This window comes from Protopterus annectens, chromosome 6.part0 (genome assembly GCF_019279795.1).
Source record: "Protopterus annectens isolate FY-2018-M chromosome 6.part0, PAN1.0, whole genome shotgun sequence".
In the NCBI taxonomy this organism is placed as follows: Eukaryota; Metazoa; Chordata; order Ceratodontiformes; family Protopteridae; genus Protopterus; species Protopterus annectens.
The window spans coordinates 773,524,160-773,550,522 of record NC_056737.1 but is presented as its reverse complement, the minus strand read 5'-3'; the positions used below and the strand labels follow the sequence as shown (position 1 = coordinate 773,550,522).

Here is a 26,363-nt window from a genome sequence, read left to right as displayed (position 1 = left end):
AGGGTGCATGTGAAGAGGATATGGCACAGGAAGGTATTCAGAAACTTTCTGTAGAATATCCACAAAAAATGCAGAGCAAAGAAGGTTCCCTCTGTCTAAAAGAAAATGATCTCAGGGAAGACCTGCTTGATTTAGTAGAGGTGGGTAGACATATTAAGATAAATGGAAGAAGCAGATTACACAAAGTAAATAACATCCAAAATGTTAGAAATTTGGTAAAACAGATGAACACAGTAATTAGGACTATTAAAGAGAAAATACTGCAATATTACAGAAAAAATAGCCTATATTACTGTGCATCTAAATTAATTACAGATAAAGTCTTAGGACATAAACACAGAATAAGGGAAAGAAGGGAAAAATAAAATGCTACCGTGAAAGTATCAAATAGAGAAAACCGTAAAGCAATCAAAAATAAAAAGTATCACTATTAGAAAATTATAAAAGATATTCAAACAACGTCTGTGCAAATAAACATCACGAACCAAAGTAAAATCACAGAAAAGTGACATGCTCTGCAAACCACAGCTAAAACCGTAACTATCAAGAACAGCCAATAAGAGCAGTCAGACAGAAAATAAAAATACACTTTTAATGAAACATTAAGTACTTTCATCTTGACATATCCAGACTTCATCAAAACAAAATGATTCTGCTTAAATAGGGAAATAAGTTAATTATCTTCAATTGTGTTAATTAAGAAATTCCATACGTAAATTTAAGATATAACATTTTCCCTAATCTAGTACTTCTAACCTGGGAGTGTACTTTTGTTTTAAATTCCCCCTACTTTAAATACTGTCAACTCTATACTCAGTTCTTTGATGACATTTCTATTCTTTGGGCAGGGTCCAATGAGAATTTCCTACAATTTATTGACTATATCCAACAAACCACCTCTTTCTTAAAATTCACCTATGGGATACAGAGTGATGCCTTCCACTATTTGGATATACATTTTATTAAAGATTATGAAAATAAATACTATAAGAGCAAGATATATGGAAAAGATACTTTTTCAAACTCTTACTTGCATTTTATGAGTGAGCATCCTATGTTTTTAAAGCGTAACATCGTAAAAGGCCAACTTATTAGAGCACCAAGGATGACCTCTAATTATGATGACTTTGTGCACGAATGTGAATTTATATCTTACTTACTTTTGGAAAGGGTTTACCCTGATACATTTATCAGACCAGTGAAGAAATCAGTCAAGCATTGGTAAAGAATACGGTGACCTTTAGTGAGAATTTAAGGAAAAATAATTAGATGAAGTGAATAATGCTGACCTTAAAACAGCATTATGCTTAGAATATAATCATATAGTTAAAATTATTATTTTAAAATACTGGGAGAAATTTAGGGTTATGCCAAATAATTCGGCCTCTTTTTTAAAACCTCCAGTTGTGGTACATAAAAAAGGTAGAAACTTTAAGGACTTACTTGAACAAGTCAAAACCCACATTACAAATAAAAACAAGGTTGTAACCTTTGAATGTGGTTCATGTGGTCAGTGCCTCTATGTATTAAATAAGTCTGAATATTATTTTGTGGCACATAATAAACTACTGACAATTAAAAAAATTTTCAAATGCAACAGCGGGGGGGGGGGGTAATTTACCTCACAGTTTGTGACATCTGCCCAGCATTTTATGTTGGGAAAAGAGAGAGACCCCCGAAAAATTGGATATACCAACATATATACAATATAAACAGGGGTTGTGACAATAATGCTTTGGCCAAACACAAGAAAAAATGTGAGAAGGGTATTTTTTTCTTTTTTGTTTTAGAGGATGTTCCTTTGGATCCCCACGGAGGGATATGGGAAACCCGAATTGAATACTGGGAACTGCACTGGCAATTATTTTTGGGTGCAAATCTTGAACCGGGGCTAAACAATTGTATATCTATTGATCCTGTTTTGAAACTAAGAGATGCTAGACTATGAAATAATTATAGATTGAAAAAAAAATGTATTGCATTTTAAAATTTTCTGTATTAAAATTTTCGATTTTATCATAGTCTTACATAAAATGTTTTTATTCTTTACCTTATATTTATTCATTATCGCTTTAAAATTTTACGTCTTCAGTTTTACATATAAGAATTTCTTAATTAACAGAATTGAAAGCAATTAAGTTATGTGTCTATTAAAGCAAAACCTTTGTGAATTCAGTTTGTTCTGATGAAGCCTGGATAAGTAAAGATGAAAGAGCTCAATTTTCTTTAAAAGTGCATTTTTATTTTCTAACCGACTGCTCTTACTGGTGTTTTTCTTGATATTTAGTTTTAGCTGTGGTGCAGAGCATGTTTCTTTTCTTTGCTTTTACTTTGGTTCTAAAATATACAAGAGGGAAGAGATAATCAAAAATACTTAGAAAGACAGACATGGTAAAAGCAATGAAGAGTATCAAAATAGATTAGGATCTACCATACACTATTTGAAATAATAAACTAAAAATATATCATACCAGGCAGCAAATGTAGAAGATATGCAGATAAATATAAAGGAAAATACAAAATAAGCAATTCATAGAAGACACAAAAACGTTTTATTGAGAACTGGGAAACAAAGCAAAAAGAATAAAAACACCACCAAAAAAGAAGAAATAGACACATTTTCGAGAAATATTTTTGAAAGAGTTGTGGCACATAAAGATGCTGAATGGATAGAAACATTAAGGAGTTCTTATGTAGAGGATATGGAATGTGATGAAGTAACTGCATGAAAAATTTGAAACAAATTTTAAAAAAGCTCCTAATTGAGAAACCTCAGCCCCAGGCACAGTACCTAACTTTTCGGTAAAAGTATGAACATCTTTATACAAAGATTTAGCCATAAGAAATTATTTATATGTGCATCCCAAATGGGCACCAACCTGGGTACACAACAGAAAAACAATACTCTTCCTTAAGACTGAACCTGCAAATGATCCTAAAAACTATAGACCAAAAATTTGCCTTCTGATGCTATACAAACTATATACTGAAATGATGCAGACACAGTTTATAGCCATTTAGACAAAATGCAATTATTGCAATAGAACCAAAGGGTAACAAGAAAGTCATATAGAACAAAGTATCATTTCTTACTAAATTATACCATGATACAGAATTGTAAAAAGGGAAGATTCTAAGTATGGGATGGATAGATTACAAAAAGGCATTTGACAGTATCCCATAGTCATGGTTAAAGGAGTGCTTACAGATGTACAAGATAGACCCTACATTGATCAATTATATTACAGTGACCATGAAACAGTGGCAAACCACTTTACAGTTATGCCATGACAAAGAGCAAATTATTATCTCTGGAATAGAAATACAAGGGGGACATTCCATGGTGATTCTCTGTCACTGCTGTTGTTTGTCTTGCCTTTAACCCATTATGCTCTTTACTTAACAAATTAAGCCATGGGTAGAATTTGGCTCCCAGAAAACAACCTAGTTTAGAGAGTTCTCATCTATTTTTTTATGGATGATTTAAAACTATATAGTTGGTCAGATGAGTTAAAAGCACAACTGCAAGAGGTTAAAACTTTGTCGGGTGATATAAGAATTTACAAATGTGCAAAAGCAATGTTTAAAGCAGGAAAGCTACAGTAACAAAATATCAGTCTGGGATAGGAATGCAATATAAAGGTACTTGAGCAGGAAGAAAAGTATAAATATTTGAGAGATTTATTATTTATTTACTTATTGACATTTGATTACCGAGAAAGTCCAACTGGGTAGGATCCTATTTTCCGAGGATGCCTGGGGAGGAAAGCTCCAAAGTACTGTAAAACATTTTAAGAACAATAATTTCACAATCTTCAAAAATAATACAAAAACATCTACAGTTTAAATCATTTTACCAAATTAGACATACAAAAACATTGGTTAAGAGTAGATACAGATGACAGCTGTTACAGAGTTATATATTATATTTTATATATATATATATATATAGAGAGAGAGAGAGAGTTACAGCTCAGATGGCTTAGTGGTCATATGGTTTGACTATTGTGTACAAGTTCCTGGTTCAAGACCTGCAAGAGCTGTATATTTTCAGGGGCACAGGAAAATAAGTTTCTTGAGTGGCAAAAGCCAGGGAACCTTTTTGGCTAGGCCCCAGGGCTGATAGCCTAGTACCTACCTATGAACCTATACAAGATATCATTTAGAGAAATAGCCAGGTTATAGAGAATTAAAGGTAAGTTAGTATTATACAAACAGGAGTTGCAATATGAAGTGAGAGGAAAACCAGGCTTATGGTATATTGGGAGAGATGGTGATAGAAGTAAGGAGTTGAGTGAAGAAGGGAGAGTAAGGAGGTGGAGGGCATGAAAAGGTACTTGTTCACATTTAGAGATATAGTTTATCCAGTGTTGAGCAAGAACAGAGCCAGGTTTTGGCTAGGAAGTCTTTCAGTAATGGGAAGGACAGTACTGATCTGCTGAATACAGGTAAGGAGTTCCAGGTCTTAGCAACATGATACGAGTGCAGACAATGCCCAGCAGACATAACAGGTTTGTGGACAGACAAGAGTTTTTGGTCGTTAGACTGTAATCACCAACTGGGAACATAGATGTGCAGAATGGTATTTAGTGCTGGACAAGCAGATGCGTGCAAGATAATTCTAGGCATGATAAGAAGCTTTGTATATGTTAGTTGATGGGATAGTTCTAGCAAGATTAGGCTTTTAGTGCTATACAGTGGTGGGTTCTGAAACAGGTATTTGCTGCACATTTAGTAGCTTTGTTATAGCATTATTCAAGTTTTCATTTTTGAAATGCTTGCAGATTAGTTAAGTTGGGAACACCATAAAGAAGTGTGGGGAGGAGATAAGTAGTGCCCAAGTGTAGTTATAGTTGCATTGGTGAGAAAATGTTTGGCTCTGTAAAGCAGTCCTATTTTTTGATGAGTACTTCTTATACAATTTTGTGTATGCAGGTCAAATTTAAGACTATCATGCACTATCAACTCTAACAATTTCCTATGGCAAGGCTTCCAAGATGGCTGTACAATGATTGACAGCTTAACTTCAGCTCTCACAGTGTGAAAACAGAAACTAGGAAACTGCAGCCAGAAATATTGTCAAACTTGAGTAAAATTCAGTTTCTGGCAAGTAAGAACACTGCCTGCAAAGAAGAAACTAAGAGAGCCTAAATGAAAATCAACTACAAAAGGTGAAGACAGAAGACTGAATGGCAAGAATCCTGCAGCTGTTTAGCAGAAATCAGCTCACTCTCTGGCTTTAGTGCAAGATATGACTTCCAGTAATCTCAGATGAAAAAATAAGTCAAATGTGCTCAGAGCTGATTAAAATAAATGAAACACACTAAAGGAGTATATCAACTCAAATAACAAAAGGCTGGAGAAAATGGAAGAAGGTTTAACTAGATATTAAGATGAGATGATAAAACTGCAAAAATCAGAGGATGAAAAGAAGAAAAGGCTGGCTGAGTATGAGACTGTTAAAGAAGAGATGCTTCAAAAAATGGTAGAATTAGAGGACAGAGCACATGAGGAAAAATATGTTTTTCTGCTGTGCCACAGAATCTAGAAGGAAGGGACTGTATTAATTTAATGAAGGCATACATAAGCAACTTGACTGGTACTCAACAGCAGTAACTGTTATTAGAAATGGCACACCATGTGTACACTCCAAATCTAGCCATGAGAAAGCAGCCAAGAACTTGATTAGCAAATGTACAAACCTACCAGCAAAAAGGCTTGATCCTGATAAAACTGTGGCAATAAGGTAAAGTATTAAAAGTTGGAGACAGTAGAGTATTTCTGGAAAAATGATTATTCACTGTACACCAGGGAGAAGAGAAGCAAATTCATCCCAGTAATCAGGGAATGTCAAGAGACAGGTGTGAGATTCAAGCTGTTGTATCCAGCTACTATTTTTCCTGGAGGATCAAAATCATTTTCGCTGCAGAACATGTTATGGAGGAAATATATATGATTGTCCAACAAAAACTGAGCTATCAAGCAAAAGGGGATACTGCTCCTCATTCTTCTGAGAATAAAGCACAGAGAAAGACTTTGTCAGTGAAACCTTTTCCACTGTTCCAAAGGAAAATACTTGAGAGGCAGGGAGAAGCACAGCAGTTGACCAGAAGAATCGGGAGCACTGTGGAATTGAACCAGAATCTGGAGTTGGGAGATGGAGATGAACAGGAAGATGATCAGCAATATGGAAATTAGTGAATAAATCTGAGACTGCAAAGCATCAATCACATTTGTAAATTGTAGCTGCATAAGAATAAGTGGAAAGACTGGACTCTTGTTGACTTTGTTAAACTGAAAGGCATTTGCTTCACTTCATGTCATTAATGTTTGGAAGGACTCTGAAGTGTGGGGAGGAGGAAGGAAAAAGATAACTGTAAGCAAAACAATTTATTAACAGTATTTCAGTGAAGCTTTTCAGAATATAAATTGCATATTTTATAGTAAAATATTTTAGTTGTTCCTGTATGTGATAAAGTTATTAAAATAAACAGATGCCTTTTTCTTCTTTTTTTTTTTTTTGGTGTTAAAAAATGTAGGCATTACAGTGCAAAAAGAGAAGAGAAGCTAGACAAAAGCTCTTTTAAGTGAATAGGCTGTAATCTTGGGTTGATCATAATATATGTAGAGCTGTTATGTTTTCTCTTACTTTTGCTCAGGTTCATCTCTGGATTAAGACCTTTGACTAAATAAAATACATTTTAAGTGGAAACAAGTAAATATGAGAGCTCTGAATATAATGATATTTTTTTTCTTTAGCAGTAAATGTTTCAACTTGTTTTTCAGGCTGCAACAGAGGAATACAGTTTTTATTCTCTTACTTTCCCATGGAGGCAAGCTGATAACAGGGCTATAAAAGACAGAACCCTGGTTTCTTCAAGGCTAAAGGTTAATGATTTCTGAAAGCATGCAAGTAATTTACACATTGGGGGGGATAAAGATAAAAAGAACAGACACCAATTAGAGTAAGTAGAAGCACAGACAATAGCGTGTCTTAGCTTGGATAACCTCAATTTGAGGTTAACTAGGGTCTTTGTTAGCAGTTGTCCGTTTGGCACAAACATTCCTATTAGGAAGGTTAAATGTCATTATATGAAGATGTACATAGTTATGTATGTTTGTATTAAGTTAATAGATTATGGGGTGCTCTCTTGGGATGTGTTTGTTTTTTATTAAAACAAAATATCTTGTAAACTGTGACACAGATTTCAATGTTGGTGATAAGAAAAGAATGTATAAAGGATTAACCCGCCAAACATTAATGGGAACATGTATCACAAAATTTGGAATAAGACATTTAAAAAGCTGTGGGAATAATAACTTTTTACCATAATGGTGACACTTTCCATATTATCTTGGAATGTGAATGGTCTCACAGGTATAGACAAAAAGGAAAGAATACTTAATTTTAATAAGAAATGTAGAGTGTAAATAGCAATCCTGCAGGAGATGTGCTTGGAAAGAACTTAGCATGTGTATTTGATAAAGAAAGGATTTCAGGAAGGATGTTCTGCAGAATGTCAAGGACAAAGGAAAAATAAGTACTTATATTAATTGCTAGAGGAGCTCCAGCAGTGAGTGATAGAAGAGGAAAAATGAATAATGACAGATCTGTAGTAGTAAGGGGCTACTGGCAAGGGATGAGGATTATACTGGCAAATATTTATATTCTACCTAAAACTGCTATTTTACATGTTTGGTAGAAATAATCAGCTTTAAGCAGGGAATATTACTTAGAAGTGGGGACTGAACTTTGGTTTGCAACAGTAAGAATGCATCTGAGGAGGCCTAGAAGGGAAAATATAACAAAAGAGAATAGATTTCCGAAAAACTTTATGAAAATATTTGGTATGGAAGACATACATTCGGAAACAGGAACTCAGAGAGAATTTCCATATTATTCCCCAAGGTACAATTACTGGACATGATACAAATTGTATTTCACGTGAACATGTCCATTTAATTGAGAACTCTGATACACGTCCAATAACTATTTGGCAATGTATGCCAATAATTACTAAGATAAATGTTTGCCTCCCTGAATGTCTCCTGCAGGATTGCTATTTACACTCTGCATTTCTTAATACAATTAAGTATTCTTTTCTTTTTGTCTATACCTGTGAGACGATTCACATTCCAAGATAATATGGAAAGTGGGAAGAAATAGCCAGGGAATTGTTATGGCTAGGCTTGTATAGGCCCAAGTGCCGATAGCCTAGTACTAACCTACGAACCTATAAAAATGCAGGTCAATGAAGTAAAGATAAGATATTGGTGCTTCCCACCCTCTTGTTAAAAAAAGAGGAATTTAAGGAATGGGTAGTGGAAATTATCCAGGAGTTATTAGAGAACATGTAAAGTACTCCAGTTGTTATAGCTAGTGATTGGGATAAAATGAAAATGGGTTTAAAATAGTGTAGAAATACTGGTTAAGTTGTAATAAGAATTATTTAGAGGGGCTGGCAAAGGCTAAAGTATTACAAAATAAGGGAAATTTCACAGAACAATGAGGAGGGCGAATTACAGAGGGACAAAGAGGAAAAAACAAGGGAGCACCCGGATAATATGCAGGAGTTTAGAAAGAGTGCTGTTAAGCAACTGTTTTTTGATGACCACTCCAGATTACAAAAACTTTTAGCACAACGAGTTAGGCAACAAAAAGTAGAAGGGGTGGTCACCAGACTTAGGAAGCCTATAATACGAAAGATAACCAGAAATCCTGTAGAAGTATTAGAGATATTTCAGAAATTTTATGAAAATCTGTATGAAGCAGAGAACTGTGGAAGTCAAGAAAAAGCACAAATGAAAATATTTATGGTAGACTTAAGTATGTCAAGGTTAGAGATAGATGAGGCTCAATGACTATTAGTTAAGACAGGAGGAGATAAAAATTATGATATATATAACCAGTCTACAGGAAAGATTCCAGGAATAGATGGTACTCTGGTGGAAGTGTGAAAGTTAGGAGGGAAGAAAAATTATAAAAATCTGGAAGAATTTATTTAACAGTATTTGAAAAGGAGGAGAAACACCAACATCATGGAAAAAAGCAGTTGTGGCTGTAATACCTAAAGATGGTAATGACCCACATGATGCAGCTTCATATAGGCTCATTTCAATTCAAACTATGATAATAAAGTATTGACATCTATAATGATTAAAAAATGACAAATATGATGCCAAAATTCATAGATATGGTTGAATGTTGTTTTGTGGAAGGGAGGCAAACATTTGACAACATTAATAGAAAAGTGACGATCCAGAGCAAAATTCTGACAGTTGATTGTTCAGAAAGGAAACAGACAGGTCTACTTGAGGAACTCCCCATAGATGGATCAAATCTTAGAAGAGCCCCTGATTTAGTTTCCAGTCATGAGGGTCTGTCCTTTGTCCTGTTCAGCTTGCCTGCCACACAATTTTGCTCTGATGGAATGAAGAATGCCTGTAGAGTAAGACTGTGCTGTAAAGCTATATCCCAAGTTAACACAACTAGTCTGCACAGGGGGTATGACCTGGCTGGCTCCCCCTTGCTTGTTGATGTAACACTTGACCATGGTATTATTGTCTGTAACAACCTTAAGAGGTCCTGGGGGCCAAAGGTGATTCAGACAGTTGAGCATCTTGATCAAGGCAAGCATCTCTTTCATATTTATGTGCTTGCAACTGTCCTTGGCATCCAAAACACCTTGCATTTTTATCCCTCTTGAAACTGCTCCCCAAGCAAAATCTAGGAGGTCTGTGGTGACTGACTGCTGTGGAGCCAGGAAGGGGGTGGGGGGTATAGACCTGGAGTTACAGAAAATTGCTGTCTCCAACAAGTGATTTCTCTTTGATTAATCCCAGAACTGGGATTTGAAATGATAATGGGTGTTGGTGCTGCGACCAAAAAGACTTCAGGTAACACTGTACCTTTCTTATGTGGAACCTTGCCAGGGGTATCATGAGAATCACAGATGAGACCCAAAATCCTGAGGTATTCTCCAGCACCGACTGACGTCTGACAGGAAAACCTCAGAAACTGATCTAAGTATGGATCTATTTTTTTCTCGTTGAACAAAAGCTCTTTGAACTGAGGTGTCTAGCAGATACCTCAAGGTAAAAGCGTCAAAAAAGACTTATGAATGTTCTCTTGGAATCCTGACTTGTGTAAGAGATCTGTCACCTAAGTGAGAGATTACTGATACTTTGAAAAAAGACTATATGAATAACCTGTAGCTTGCAGTGAGCTGAAACTGGAAATAGACACTGTGAAAACTCTTGGTGCAGTGGACAGTCCAAAGGGTAAGGCAGAAAACTGATAATGTGATCCAGACTCACAGAACCTTAAAAAATGTCAGATGCCTGGATGAATAAGGATGTGATGATAAGCATCTTTTAAATCTATGATAATAAACCAATAAGTAACAATGGGAGCGAACCACAGTAGATGTATAACAAGTTCATCAAATGGCCTCAAAACTTCAGTAGTCAAAGTAATACGATGTAATCCAAAAACGAAAGACTCATTCAGCTCGAGGACCAGCTTTAATAGCAGAAATACAGGTTAGCACTTTCACCTTACGGCTTCTTCAGACCTTTACACTAATTAATACAGCTGAGTTTAAATACAAGTAGTGGCGGGAAACAAGTTTCCATTAAAATGCTAGAGCTCTTAAAAATAACTATATAAGAAATAATAGCATTCAATCTAAAACTTCACATTTACAAATCTATATAAAAAAGCAGAAAAAAAATACATAAATAATTATCATAGTGTCAGTATATTAATAATATATGATATGTAATTAAATAAATAAATCAATATATAAAAACATATATAAATTTCTATACCTGATGAGTAGATATAAAAAATAAAAAATATATAAAATATATATAAAACATATAGATATATTTAATATTTCATTTATCAAAAGCACAATTGATCAAAAATATATATCTCTCAAAATTATGTCTTTAATCTCCTTGATCTAAGAAATGGCTTTACTGAAACCATACCATTGAGACCTGGGTAAACATCCGATCTCAATCTCATAATCCATATGGCCTCTCTGGTCTCAGTGTATGTCCTAATGTCACCTCCTCTAGATCCTGGACTTATTTTCTCTACTATCCTAAACCTAAAAGTATGCGTCTCATTGTTCTCCATTACATGTTTGGCTAATGCATTTGTTTTAGAATGTATTCTGATATTATACACATGTTCACGCATTCTGTCTCTTAAACATCTATTAGTTTTCCCTATATAGAATGCGTGACATACTTCACATGTGGCCAAATAGACAACATCTGTAGACATACAGTTCCCTCTCACTCGAAACTCATAGGTCTTGGTCAAAACAGGATGTACAAAGGTAGGATCAGAGTCAATTAAATGGCAGAAATTACATCTACCACATATGGAAGTAGCAAATGGCTGATTCATGTCCACATTCACTCTCTCTCCAGGATAACAAAGTAACCTCTTCAAGTTCTTTCTATTCCTGTAGACGAACCTAGGTGCTTCCCCTACTACTCCCTTCAACTGTGGATCCACTAATAGTACATCCCAATGTGCCCTAATCACATCTTTAATAGTACCTATGTCCTTGGTATAAGAAATCGAACATGCGACTCCAACTTGTGGCCTTCCTACTGGGCCCCACTAAATGTGTGGCCATATACATCACTGGATTGACTCGAAAAATAGGGGGCTGCACATCCTTCTCTCAATTCATCAGCACTATCCATCCCCTTTAATATATCTCTGGTACTATAACCACGTGTCTTCAGCCTTTCACATAAATCACCTAACTCATTTTTGTAACCCAGGTCAGTTGGATTATATCTAGAAGCACGCATTGCCTGTCCTTTAATGATATTGTCATACACATATCCTGGATGCATACTTAGCCTATGTAGTAGAACATTCTTATGACATGGCTTCCTATATATCCCAGTGTTTATTAAGCCATTATCAAGTCTTTCTACATAAACATCTAAGAATGCTAATCTCAACCTGGAGTATTCAAAACTAAATGTGAGATATCGTGTGAGAGAGTTCAACTCATCAATGAACATTTACAATTCATCAGATGTACCAGTCCATAAAAGGAACAGGTCATCTACAAATCGTCTATAAAAAGAAACTGATTTCTTAAAACTAGGCATTGAAAACATGAACCTATACTCCCATTTGGCCATGAACAGATTGGCGTAGCTATTGGCACAAGAAGTGCCCATAGCTACGCCATCTTTCTAGAGACAGAACCGGCCATCAAAATAAAACACATTAGATTCTAAAACTATCTCCAAAAATGACTTCAACAAGTCAATCTTAGCTTCATCCATATCAGACCATCTCCTCAAATAACTATCCACCATTTGGATCCCTTCAAGATTAGGGATGACTGTAAATAATGAGTGTACATCCATTGTGACAAAAATATATTCAATATTCCCAGATATTCCCTTTGTGTAATCATAAAGGTCTAATAGGAACTGCTTCTTGTCTCTTAAAATAAATCTATTTGCATCCACCACTGGCCTTAATAGCTTCTCTATATATATAGATAAAGGCTCCATTGACCACCCTCTTCCTGCCACAATTGGTCTAAGCGGGGGATTTTCCCTATTCTTATGGACCTTGGGAAGTCCATGTATAATCGGAATTAAGGGATGTGTCACTTCAAGAAATTTATACAGTTGAAAGTCTATCACCTTGCTCTTAAACAAATCCATCAGTGTATCTTTTATCCTGTCGATCATATTATTGATCGACTCTCTCTCTATGGACATATAAAAATTAGAATCATCTAACATCTCAGTCATACCTGTCTGATATCGCTGCATGTCCATGAGAACTATTCCACCTCCTTTATCAGCAGGCCTGACTGCTATAGAGCAATCATCACACAACCTACGCAGGGCTTGTCTCTGTGGAAAAGTTAAATTGTTCCTACTTTTGTATCTGTTACCCATCACATCTCTCATCTTGTACAGATCATTCTCAACTAATTTACTATATGCTGCTAATAAGGGATGTAATGGTGGTGTGAAAGTGCTGAGTTTCCTAAAAGTAGATCGATCCATAACCTCACTACTATCACAGAATGTGACTTTCAGTGACAAATCATGGATGAATAGCTTAAAATCACGTAGAGTTTCTTCAAAATTGCTGTAGGTAGTTGGAATAAAAGAGAGGCCCCTGGTGAGAACAGCTTCTTCATCCAATGTAAGTATACGAGATGATATATTAACTAATATGTGGTCCCCTTCCCTTCCCACATTCTCTTTATATTGTGACTCTGAGGTCGATCCGGGGATAGTTTCCTCTTTTGTCTGCCTCTGCTGGTGGAACGTAATCTCCCCTCCCTGTTCTCGAATCTGATGGGGAAAGGGTGCTTAGTATCAAAGACTTCATCACTAGAAGTCCCTGCACCTATCATTTGTCCATTAGGAAGACCTCCAACATAATTACCAGATGTATTAGTTTTAAAAACGTTCTTCTTAACAACTGGTTCCTTAGGTAATATATTATCAGAATGACTAATTCTATTAATAGCAGCAGTACCTATATTAGTATCAATCAGTGCAGTGCTATTATCTAACACATTGTCAGCCCTACCAGTTATTTGTTCATTAACGACACCATCAACAAGTGAATCATCAAATCTCACCTGTTCTGAAGCATGCAAAACAACATTATTTCTGTCATTATTTGAGGAGATGGTCTGATATGGATGAAGCTAAGACTGACTTGTTGATGTCATTTTTGGAGATAGTTTTAGAATCTAATGTGTTTTATTTTGATGGCCGGTTCTATCTCCAGAAAGATGGCGTAGCTATGGGCACTTCTTGTGCCAATAGCTACGCCAATCTGTTCATGGCCGAATGGGAGTATAGGTTCATGTTTTCAATGCCTAGTTTTAAGAAATCAGTTTCTTTTTATAGACGATTTGTAGATGACCTGTTCCTTTTATGGACTGGTACATCTGATGAATTGGAAATGTTCATTGATGAGTTGAACTCTCTCACACAATATCTCACATTTAGTTTTGAATACTCCAGGTTGAGATTAGCATTCTTAGATGTTTATGTAGAAAGACTTGATAAGAAACTATCCCCGGATCGACCTCAGAGTCACAATATAAAGAGAATGTGGGAAGGGAAGGGGACCACATAATAGTTAATATATCATCTCATATACTTACATTGGATGAAGAAGCTGTTCTCACCAGGGGACTCTCCTTTATTCCAATTACCTACAGTAATTTTGAAGAAACTCTACTTGATTTTAAGCTATTCATCCGTAATTTATCACTGAAAGTCACATTCTGTGATAGTAGTGAGGTTATGGATCTATCTACTTTTAGGAAACCCAGCACTTTCACACCACCATTACATCCCTTATTAGCAGCATATAGTAAATTAGTTGAGAATGATCTGTACAAGATGAGAGATGTGATGGGTAACAGATACAAGGTAGGAACAATTTAACTTTTCCACAGAGACAAGCCCTGCATAGGTTGTGTGATGATTGCTCTATAGCAGTCAGGCCTGCTGATAAAGGAGGTGGAATAGTTCTCATGGACATGCAGCGATATCAGACAGGTATGACTGAGATGTTAGATGATTCTAATTTTTATATGTCCATAGAGAGAGAGTCGATCAATAATATGATCGACAGGATAAAAGATACACTGATGAATTTGTTTAAGAGCAAGGTGACAGACTTTCGACTGTATAAATTTCTTGAAGTGACACATCCCTTAATTCCGATTATACATGGACTTCCCAAGGTCCATAAGAATAGGGAAAATCCCCCGCTTAGACCAATTGTGGCAGGAAGAGGGTGGTCAATGGAGCCTTTATCTATATATATAGAAAAGCTATTAAGGCCAGTGGTGGATGCAAATAGATTTATTTTAAGAGACACGAAGCAGTTCCTATTAGACCTTTATGATTACACAAAGGGAATATCTGGGAATATTGAATATATTTTTGTCACAATGGATGTACACTCATTATTTACGGTCATCCCTAATATTGAAGGGATCCAAATGGTGGATAGTTATTTGAGGAGATGGCCTGATATGGATGAAGCTAAGATTGACTTGTTGATGTCATTTTTGGAGATAGTTTTAGAATCTAATGTGTTTTATTTTGATGGCTGGTTCTATCTCCAGAAAGATGGCGTAGCTATGGGCACTTCTTGTGCCAATAGCTACGCCAATCTGTTCATGGCGGAATGGGAGTATAGGTTCATGTTTTCAATGCCTAGTTTTAAGAAATCAGTTTCTTTTTATAGACGATTTGTAGATGACCTGTTCCTTTTATGGGCTGGTACATCTGATGAATTGTAAATGTTCATTGATGAGTTGAACTCTCTCACACGATATCTCACATTTAGTTTTGAATACTCCAGGTTGAGATTAGCATTCTTAGATGTTTATGTAGAAAGACTTGATAATGGCTTAATAAACACTGGGATATATAGGAAGCCATGTCATAAGAATGTTCTACTACATAGGCTAAGTATGTATCCAGGATATGTGTATGACAATATCATTAAAGGACAGGCAATGCGTGCTTCTAGATATAATCCAACTGACCTGGGTTACAAAAATGAGTTAGGTGATTTATGTGAAAGGCTTAAGACACGTGGTTATAGTACCAGAGATATATTAAAGGGGATGGATAGTGCTGATGAATTGAGAGAAGGATGTGCAGCCCCCTATTTTTCAAGTCAATCCAGTGATGTATATGGCCACACATTTAGTGGGGGCCCAGTAGGAAGGCCACAAATTGGAGTTGCATGTTCGATTTCTTATACCAAGGACATAGGTACTATTAAAGATGTGATTAGGGCACATTGGGATGTACTATTAGTGGATCCACAGTTGAAGGGAGTAGTAGGGGAAGCACCTAGGTTCATCTACAGGAATAGAAAGAACTTGAAGAGGTTACTTTGTTATCCTGGAGAGAGAGTGAATGTGGGCATGAATCAGTCATTTGCTACTTCCATATGTGGTAGATGTAACTTCTGCCATTTAACTGACTCTGATCCTACCTTTGTACATCCTGTTTTGACCAAGACCTATGAGTTTCGAGTGAGAGGGAACTGTATGTCTACAGATGTTGTCTATTTGGCCACATGTGAAGTATGTCACCCGTTCTATATAGGGAAAACTAATAGATGTTTAAGAGATAGAATGCGTGAACATGTGTATAATATCAGAATACATTCTAAAACAAATGCATTAGCCAAACATGTAATGGAGAACAATGAGACGCATACTTTTAGGTTTAGGATAGTAGAGAAAATAAGTCCAGGATCTAGAGGAGGTGACATTAAGACATACACTGAGACCAGAGAGGCCATATGGATTATGAGATTGAGATCGGATGTTTACCCAGGTCTCAATGGTATGGTTTCAGTAAAGCCATTTCTTAGATCGAGGAGATTAAAGACATAATTTTGAGAGATATATATTTTTGATCAATTGTGCTTTTGATAAATGAAATATTAAATATATCTATATGTTTTATATATTTTTTATTTTTTATATCTACTCATCAGGTATAGAAATTTATATATGTTTTTATATATTGATTTATTTATTTAATTACATATATATTATTAATATACTGACACTATGATAATTATTTATGTATGTTTTTTTCTGCTTTTTTATATAGATTTGTAAATGTGAAGTTTTAGATTGAATGCTATTATTTCTTATATAGTTATTTTTAAGAGCTCTAGCACTTTAATGGAAACTTGTTTCCCGCCACTACATGTATTTAAACTCAGCTGTATTAATTAGAGTGTAAATGTCTGAAGAAGCCATATGGTGAAAGCACTAACCTGTATTTCTGCTATTAAAGCTGGTCCTCGAGCTGAATGAGTCTTTCATTTTTGGATTACATCGTATTACTTTGACTACTGAAGTTTTGCGGCCATTTGATGAACTTGTTATACATCTACTGTGGTTTGCTCCCACTGTTACTTATTGGTTTATTATCATTGTTTTTGGCTTGTTCTTTGGGAGCGTTTACTTCGCACAGGCTCTTTATTGACATTTTTATCTTTTAAATCTAGTGTTACAGGGAAACTAAAATGAAGAAGAAGGAATTGCATGTTGTTAAGTGACAACATTTTGAACTTGGGCACAATCACAAATAGGTTTAGAAAAGAAAGATCCAGAACAGGCACTAAAACACCCCTGAACAAAAACCTTTTCCAGCCTAGGAAGGAGGAATTGGCTATATCCCTCCTGAGAAAACATGTGTTGAAGGACATGAGGAAACAGACAAACATGGTCTGGAGGATGAAAAATTACCCCCTGGAAAGAAGGAATTTCCTCCCACTGCCATATGTAACCTTGATGAATAATCTTCAGAACCCATTTGTCTTTTGCCAAATAGAAAAGTGAAGACTTAGACTTTCTGGAAGGGAAAAGGAACTTCTAGGTTGGGTGAGAGGTACAAGGTCCTTTAAAAAGTCATTCTGATTTTTTAGACCATCCTTGGTTTTGGGGGATTCATGAATTTTTTTGGAGCCCCCTTGCCATTTCTTCTTAAACATTTCTTTACCAGCCTTTGCTGAGACTTTTGTTTCTTGCCAAATCTGGATGAGGGCTTAGAGAATCCCTAGGAAAATTTTGAAAAGGCGGAATGAAAAAAATCTTAAAAGATTCCTTGGATTAGCTTACCCCTCTCATCACACTTCTTGACAACCTCAGAAGCAGAAGGACCAAAACCAAATCTCTATCCAAAGGAGAGTTTAAAATCTCACTTTTCACATCACTTGGGAGGTTCCTGCAATACAGCCAGGCAAACCTCCTCAAAACAGTACCAGTGGCCGTAGCCCTGAAAGAAGTATCAACAATCATATAAACACTGTAAACAATCAGTAGTGATCTGTAAAATAGAAGAAACTAAACCATTTAAAAAAAAAACACCATCGGCTGTGATGCAGTTACCCCTTCCACGGTCTGCAGTTTTTCTGGGACCTCACGACAAACAAGGATGCTAGTAAAAGTTTGTTTGGAACCCAGTAGGATATTGTACATGGATCTAACTGTGGCAAAGTTTTATATAAAGGAAAGACAGAGACAGCATATAGGAGATAACACTCCAAACTAAGACACATACAGAGAAGATCCAGTAGAATGTACAGAGAACCGGAAGAAGCAAAATAAAGGGAACAGGAAAAAGAAATAAAAAAAATCAGCCCATCTCTTTTAGATGCCATCACTCCAGAAATATAAATAGGTAATACGGAAAGAAGTCTAGTTTCACAAAATACCTGTGGTTCTGTTCAGCTGCTCTGGAGATGGTGTATGTCTTCTGCGTTCATTTCTAAGGCCACTCAGTGCTGGTTGATCCATATAAACAGAATGTCCAGTCATGATAAATTCGGCTGCGACAGTCATCTGGGGTCTTTGCCCTTCGCTAATCTCTCCTCCACTGCACTCCTCATCAGAACTCTGCAGTAAAGACAATTGGAAATACTGTAAAACCCAACTTTTCAGGGGAAAATGTATGCCTTCATCTGATTCTAGTAAAATAAGTGACTTAGCTACAAACTCTACTGCCTTTCAATGCATTTTTTGTTCAATATTGACCTCTAGTGTCTTATGTCCGTTATTGCATCTTGAGTTGAGGGGGAAAAAAAGTATTTTCGTGCATCACATATTCTGAGGAACATCACTCATTTTGGCTTCCATAAATCACCTATACTACAAAGAAGGAACTGGCAAAATTTTACAATGTACCAGGAAAAAAAGGACTCAAACATGCAAACCAAGCCAGGAACACAAGCTGGTAAAAGCAAGAGAAAAATGCTGGCTCATGATTACAGCAGTATAACAGGTTTATTAAATGCTAGTCAAGCTTTCATACAGTGCTTCATCAGGCATAAAAACAGAACAGTATCAAAACCAATTTTAAAAGCTATTTGAGTTTATATTTATTAGTAACATAATGCTTTATGAATACATTTTATTTCATAAAAGATTTGATAATTATGTGTTTCTGTTATGGGGTGGTACTTTATTGCACAGGAATAATTTAATTAATTGCATTATGCACACCATAGATTTTTTTAAGCTTCAAAATGTGTTCCTCAGACTGTATCATTAATTTTTTAGATGTTTAGCTATGTAAAACACATACTGGAATTATAGATATGACAGTCTACAGAGAAGTGAGTAGGGACACATACTTGCATCAAAGAAGCATGCACCCCTCTTTTACAATTAAAAATATTGTAAAAGGACAGATGTTAAGAACACTGAGACTGAACAGCAGCAAACAGATTTTAAATTCTTAATTAGACACAGGTAAAACAATTTTTAGAATGTGGATACCATAAAAATGAAATTAGTGATATAAGGAACATGGTGATAAAGGGCAGGGTCACTGTTCATTCCCCTATATTTTCAGGCAATAAGCAAACAGCTACAAATAGGGATAACAGTAAGGATATTATTAGATTATTTTAACCTAAAATAATTATATGAGAGATGTAGAAATTAGAGGGTTTGGGCTGGACTGTATGTATGCTCCCAATTTTTGATACAAAAAAAAGAAAAGAAATCTGAAGAAAAATCCCCTGCTTTAAAGAACAAAAGAATGTGAAAAACAAACACTACCAGAACACTGGTAGTTTTAAATGTCTGAAATGTACTTTCTATAAATATATTTACTCATCTAAGAGTTGTGTCTACCTTATTACTAAAAACAACTTTTACTTCACAGCATTTGTGGACTGTGGTTCTGAAAACATTGTTTATACCGCTTTTTGTGATAAATGCCTAGCATTCTATATAGGGAAGACAAATAGAAAACTGAAGGAAAGAATTTGTGAACATTTATTAGATATTAGATGAGTGGTAGAGACAAATCCAGGCTTCTTTGTTTATGGTTAGTTTGCTAGCTGTTCCATTTGGCTAGTTGGCTACGTGAGTCTCTCCTTGCATCGACCTTTTATCAGTCTATGTTACTGCCATTTGTTACCGATTATGAAATGTTTCTTCATGTTAATCTGCACAACTTGACACTTGGCTGTTTCAGGCTTGAAAATTAGACCTTCATTGCATTATTATGAACAGTTTAAGTAACACATGGGTTAAGTAACTTGCATTGCTTACCACTTGTTGTTTGGGACTACATTCACTGCTTTGTTTGATGTGCAGTCCCTAGCAAAAAGTGCTGTCTGACTTTTTTTCTTTACTTGGCTACTTTTTTTTTTTTTTTTTTTTTTGTACAGTGCTGGAAAATTAAGATGAGGCAACTCATGCTCTCTTGGATTAAAAGTATTGGTGTCTTCTTTTCAAATGTCTTGGGTTGCAATTTTTAATGGGTCTGTTCCTGATGTCGACGATGTGCCTTTGAATAACCAGTTGTGTATCCTGTGATCCACAGTACTGCACTTGCAGTGATACTCTGTTCATGATTTGTGGGCTCTTACGTCTTTTGTGCTTCTGGACACATTGCTGGGAATTATACAGCATTACTGGAGCCTTAACCAGCATAATTTGGATTAGAAACTTTCTGGCCTCAACACTGCCCAAGTAGAGCTTCAGGAGCTGTTTTCTGTTGATCTCAGTGAGCATGTTTTGTTAGTTTCTGAGCTTGGATTGACCTATACTCTTTTATTTAAACTGTACGACTCCTCCTGTGCTGGAACTAGTGTATTCTGATTGAACTTTAACACTGTGATTACTGTGGAATGTGACAGGCTATAACTGCACTTTATTTAAATATTCCTGCTGACAGCACATAATAGATTAGCTTAGTATGGCCACTATAATCTACCAGCATCTAGGTTTTTATTTTAGCATTTACTCCTATAAATCTTGATGCTTCTAATGGGGCTGTGTCTATAATAGGTGTCTTCTGCATTCACTCCATCCTTACACCTCCATGGATCCCAGTTGATGTATTCAAACTATGTTGTCAGCTGGGGATCCATTGGAGCCACAAGAGGAAGTGGGACACAGTTACTGTAGCCTCTTACAATCTGAGTGACATCCACTGATCTCAGTTAGAGTAGCCACTTATCAACCAGAGGCAAAATCATATTCATGTTTATGGTTGCCTCGGTTAATGTGATACCCAGGGAGCCTGAACGACACCCAAAACTTACCAAACCAACTTGTAGAACTATGGTGCAATAAAGAGAAGTTATGTTCTTACCATAACATTCCATGTTAGTTGTCTTCTTCTCGCCTTCTTTCTTGCTGGATGGGTTCGGAGCCGACCTCGACTCCGACTCGTCCACTCTAAAAGCTCGAGAGTTGGTTCCACCGGCTTGAGGCTCCCCTTATATCCCACAATGCTAGGCGGTATTACCTCAGATCTTGTTTGTAAGCTAGGCCCAGCCAAAAGGTAACTCCAGAACCACTGGAAAAGGGAAAAACCCACCTCTATAAAAGGAAGGGAAGAAGGTGACCTGAACCCTGATGAAAGGAATATATGCAAAGTATAGCATATACCTATATACAATAGAGGTGATAGAAAAAGAGGTCACAATCAAACTCCTCTAGGTCTGTCCAGGCTAGGGGAAGGAGGTGGGGCCTTAAGAAAGAAGGCGAGAAGAAGACAACTAACATGGAACGTTATGGTAAGAACATAACTTCTATATGTTAAGTTGTCCATCTCGCCTTCATTCTTGCTGGATGGGACCGCGTCCCTAGCACCTTGTCCCGGGTGGCCTATCGGAACAGACTCTTGAGAACAGTGGAACCAAAGTTAGCTCTATGTCTAGAAGCTAAATCCAACTTATAATGAGAAATGAAAGTGTGAGGAGTAGCCCAAGTAGCCGCTGCACAAATGGTGTCAATAGGCAGTCTGTCTTGGAAGGCTATAGAAGTAGCCAAAGCTCTGGTGGAGTGGGCCTTAGGTTTGCTAGGCAGCTTTCGGTGTCTAATTTCGTAAACAAAGGAAATCAGAGATGTTAGCCATCTGGAGAGTGATACCTTCGAAACTGAAAGTCCCTTTCTGCCTTCTGCATAAGAGACAAACAATTGGTCAGTTTTCCTGATCTGTTTGGTTCTATCCAAATAATACCTTAACTGACGATGAACATCTAACCAATGGAATTTTTGTTCAGACCTGTTAGAAAAATTAGGAAAAAACACAGGGAGGTCAATGGTTTGATTTAGGTTAGACGCAGAGGCTACTTTAGGTAAAAAGGATGGATTGGTTCGTAAGGATACTCTGTCTTTATGAAACAATAGATACGGAGGTCGACTGCTGAGTGCATGAAGTTCTGAGACCCTTCTAGCTGAAGTAATAGCTACCAGAAAGAGAGTCTTCCAGGATAGCAATTTCAATGAGTAGGAAGCTGCAGGTTGGAAAGGGGGAAGAATCAAAGATGTGAGAACTAAATTAAGGTCCCAAGAAGGAGGAGGATTTCTTATAGGAGGTCTGAGAAGAAAAACTCCCTTCAAAAAGGCTTTGCAAAGCCTGTGAGACATGATGGCAGAATCTGAAATGCCCACATGAAAGTTAGAAATAGCTGCCAATTGAACTTTAAGAGTAGAAGGAGATGAACCTGCATGGAAGAGTTCAGCTAGAAAATCAAGGACTATCTGGATGGAAGCAGTGAAAGGATCTATGTCCCTTCCTTGAGCCCAATAGGCGAAACGTTTCCACTTACTAAGATAAATCTTCCGAGTGGAAGATTTATGGGAAGCTATCAAAATATCTCGAACAGATTGAGATATTTGAGCAAGCCTGGCTAAGGTTGGAATTGGAGGAACCAAGCAGTGAGGTTCAGAGAGGGAGGGCGATGTAACTGACCCGATTGATGGATCAAAAGATCTGGAACTAGGTCCAGATGCCAAGGTTGCTCCAACAGAAATTGATGTAGAAAGGGGAACCAAACCTGTCGAGGCCAGTAAGGAGCAATGAGGATCAGAGAGGCCTTCTGAGCGATAGCTTTCTGTATCACTTGAGAGATTAGTGGGAAGGGAGGAAATGCATACAGAAGTCCCCCGGCCAAACTTGGACTAGAGCGTCTCTGCTGGACTGGCCTGGTAACGGGAATAGGGTGAAATAATCTCTGCACTTGCTGTTTTGGGGAGTAGCAAAAAGGTCGCAGCAAGGCTGACCCCACTTGAGAAAAATTTTCTCCACAATAGAATCTTTCAGAGACCACTCGTGAGGCATGAGGATAGCTCTGCTCAACTTGTCCGCGATTTGATTGGACTTCCCGGGGATGTGCGTTGCTATCAGAAACCGCTGAGAAGAAATCGCCCATTGCCACAGTCTGAGTGCTTCTCGACATAGGGGATAGGACCTGGTTCCACCTTGTTTGTTGATATACCACACTACAGACATGTTGTCCGTCTGGATTGCTATCGTTCCCAAGGGAAGAGAGTCTTGAAGGGCTTGCAACGCTAAAAGCACTGCTCTCATCTCTAGAACATTTATATGCAAGTGGCATTCGTCTGGTTGCCATATGCCCTGGACAGTTCTGCCCTGATAATGCCCCCCCACCTGATCAGGGAGGCGTCCGTTGTCAGAGTAGCAACCGGAGGGGAAGGAACAAAGGGTCTTCCCAGGGAGAGCTGAGGGGAAGACATCCACCAAAGAAGATGATTCTTGCATGCTTGCGTAATCATAATGGTGTGGGACATCGGAAGTTGCTGGTATGACCATTGTGTGAAGAGCATCCATTGAAGGATTCTCATGTGGAATCTGGCTAATAGAAGAAGAGGGATAGCAGCCGCCATAATCCCCAGTACTTTCAGAACTAACCTGGCTTTGACTCTGTGGCTGTGGAAGAGAAGGGAGACCATTTTGCGTACGTCTGCTATTCTTTGATCTGTTAGTCTCGCAGACATGTAGACTGTGTCTAGATTTGCGCCTATGAAGGTAATAGCACGACAAGGCGACAAAACAGACTTTTCGCAATTTATTGATATGCCTAACTTTTGACAAATGCGAAAGGTGTAGTCTCTGGCCATTAGAAGAAGATGCTTGGTAGGAGCTGTGAGGAGCCAGTCGTCCAAATATGGAAACACCTGGAATCCTTGACGTCTCAGGTGAGAAGCTACCACTGCCATGCATTTGGTAAACACCCAGGGGGCAGTGGTGAGACCAAAGGGCAGGGCTCTGAATTGAAAGTGACTGGTTCCGAGCCGGAAGCGGAGAAATCTCCTGGAGCGTCTGTTCATTTTTATATGATAGTATGCATCCTGGAGATCTATAGAGCACATCCAGTTTTCCTTTCCCAAAAGGGGTAGGATGGATTGTAGCGTGACCATCCGAAATCTTGTTTTCTTGACCAACTTGTTCAAGATACTGAGATCCAAAATGGGTCTCCAGTCCCCTGTTTTCTTTGGAACCAAAAAGAATTTGGAGTAGATTCCGGATCCTTGCTGGTCTGCTGGCACTGGCTGAATGGCTCTTTTTGCAAGCAACTTTGAAATTTCCAACGCTGCTTGATCCCTTTGAGCGGGTGGAACATCTGGAAGGGATTTTTTTGATTGATTTGGAATACGAAAGAACGGAATGGAATAGCCTTCGGAAATGATGGACTGTACCCACTTGTCTTGAGTTAGGGATCGCCAGGCTTCTGGGTACAGTGACAATCTTCCCCCGACTGCCTCCGAAGGTGGACAGTCGGGCAACACCTCAGGGATGTCGAAAGGGCTTATCGGAAAAGGTTTCTCGATTGCCCTGGTTCTGCGGACCCCCCCTGCCTCTAGGGCGACGTCTACCATTATTGTTCCCCCCTCTGCCTCTGGAGGGGAACCGACTCTGTGCGTCAGGCAAAGTCCCTTGAGATTGTTTGCGGAACCACATTTTCCCACTTTTCTGGCCTTTGGGGTAAGGCCTAGAAGGAGTAGAAAAATGGACTCCGACGGCAGAAAGAGTTTTGCCATCCGTCTCGCACCTCGTCAAGGTTTCTTTCACTTGAGGACCAAAGAGAGATGATCCATCAAACGGGGAATTAGTGAAAGACGTTTTAAAGGAGTCCGCAAAATTGCATAGCCGCATCCAGGCATGCCGGCGTAAGGCCACACCTGTCCCTGCGGCTCTGCTCGCTCCATCAGCCGCATACGAAAGGAGGCGCATAGAGGAGTTAGCTATAGAATTTAGGGTAGCCAGCTGAGTGTTCATCTTGTCCTGAAAACCCACAGCTGTAGGATCCTTCAACATGTCACTCGCTTCCTTGATCAAATCTCTTTGAAGACGAGTGAAATGGCATAGTAGTTCAGCGAACGCATAGCAAAGGTCGCTGACGAAAACATCCGCTTCCCGTACCTGTCCATAGACCTAGATTCCTTGTTAGGAGGATGGACAGGCACCGAAGGATCAGCTAGTTCCTTCTTAGTGGCAGCAGCTACCACCATAGCATCCACAGAAACTCCCTTGGTCAGAAATTGTTTATCTGCTGGTGCTGTGATAAACTTTGAAGGTCTCCTGGGGTGGGGTCCACTGAGTCAGGAGCCGTCCAAGCCTTTTGCTACCACCTGCATGAGGGGGTCAAGGGGACACCCAGGAGGTGGAAGGGCGAGAGCCAACGCCTCAAGATACACAGATTCATCCTCCGAAGGGTTAAGGGCTGGCCAATTTCCCCTCTGTTTCAGGATTTCTAGAATGTCTGCAAAGGAGACATCTTCAGAAGGGGAACAGGGGGAACCCTCGGAATCCTCTAAATCTGTGTCAGAGGTGACAGACTCAGGTGAGTCTATGTGCTTCCTCTTACACTTTCTCTTCCTAGGGGGCTCCCCTGCCAATTCAGGAGAGGCCTCGAAAGAGGATGAGATCCCCACAGGGGATTCTTGAGGAGCTGGCTCTCTGCGGTCTGGGATGAGGGAGTGAGTAGACATAACCTGAGGCACCGAAGAGGGAGGGGCGGACGGAGCCGACTGTGGAGTTGAACCAGGTTCCAACACACTCCGCATGACCTCGAACGCACCCCTGTCAGGCAGAGCCAGAGGTCCCCGCTCCGAAAAGCTGAGAATCCCCCTCGGCACAGACAGTGATGGCTCCGAGGCCGATGTCGGAGCCGAACTCACCAGCGCCGAGGCACCGAGAGGGAGAGCGGGGTCGGACAAGGGTCCGATGCCACTCACCCCCTCGGAGGCGACGAGGGAAGTCCGGCGCCGAGATTCTTCCAAGGAAGAAATCGGAGCCGACGACGGAGCCGAAGACAATTGTATCGGCTCTGACGCTACCACAGTCTCGGTTCCGAAACGCCCTGGCTCCGAGCTCAAAGGAGTCGGAGGAGGAACATTTTGAGGGACAGGGTCAAGCATCGACTGATGAGTCGGGCTCTGAAGCATTTGGGCCAGTGCCTCGGACTTAAGAAGTCGACTCACTACCCTCTGAAGGTTATGATCCGAAAGCCTCGATGACCT

The 26,363-nt window shown here is 38.4% G+C and overlaps 1 protein-coding gene across 1 annotated transcript in view; it reads right to left on the bottom strand.

Annotated features, from left to right (window-relative positions):
* KIAA0586 (KIAA0586 ortholog) overlaps positions 1 to 26,363 on the bottom strand; it is a 4,394,667-nt gene that overhangs the window by 472,381 nt on the left and 3,895,923 nt on the right. Inside the window, exon 27 of the mRNA XM_044074450.1 lies at positions 18,290 to 18,470. Within this exon, the coding sequence (XP_043930385.1) occupies positions 18,290 to 18,470 (181 nt within the window). The remainder of the gene's footprint in view (positions 1 to 18,289; positions 18,471 to 26,363) is intronic.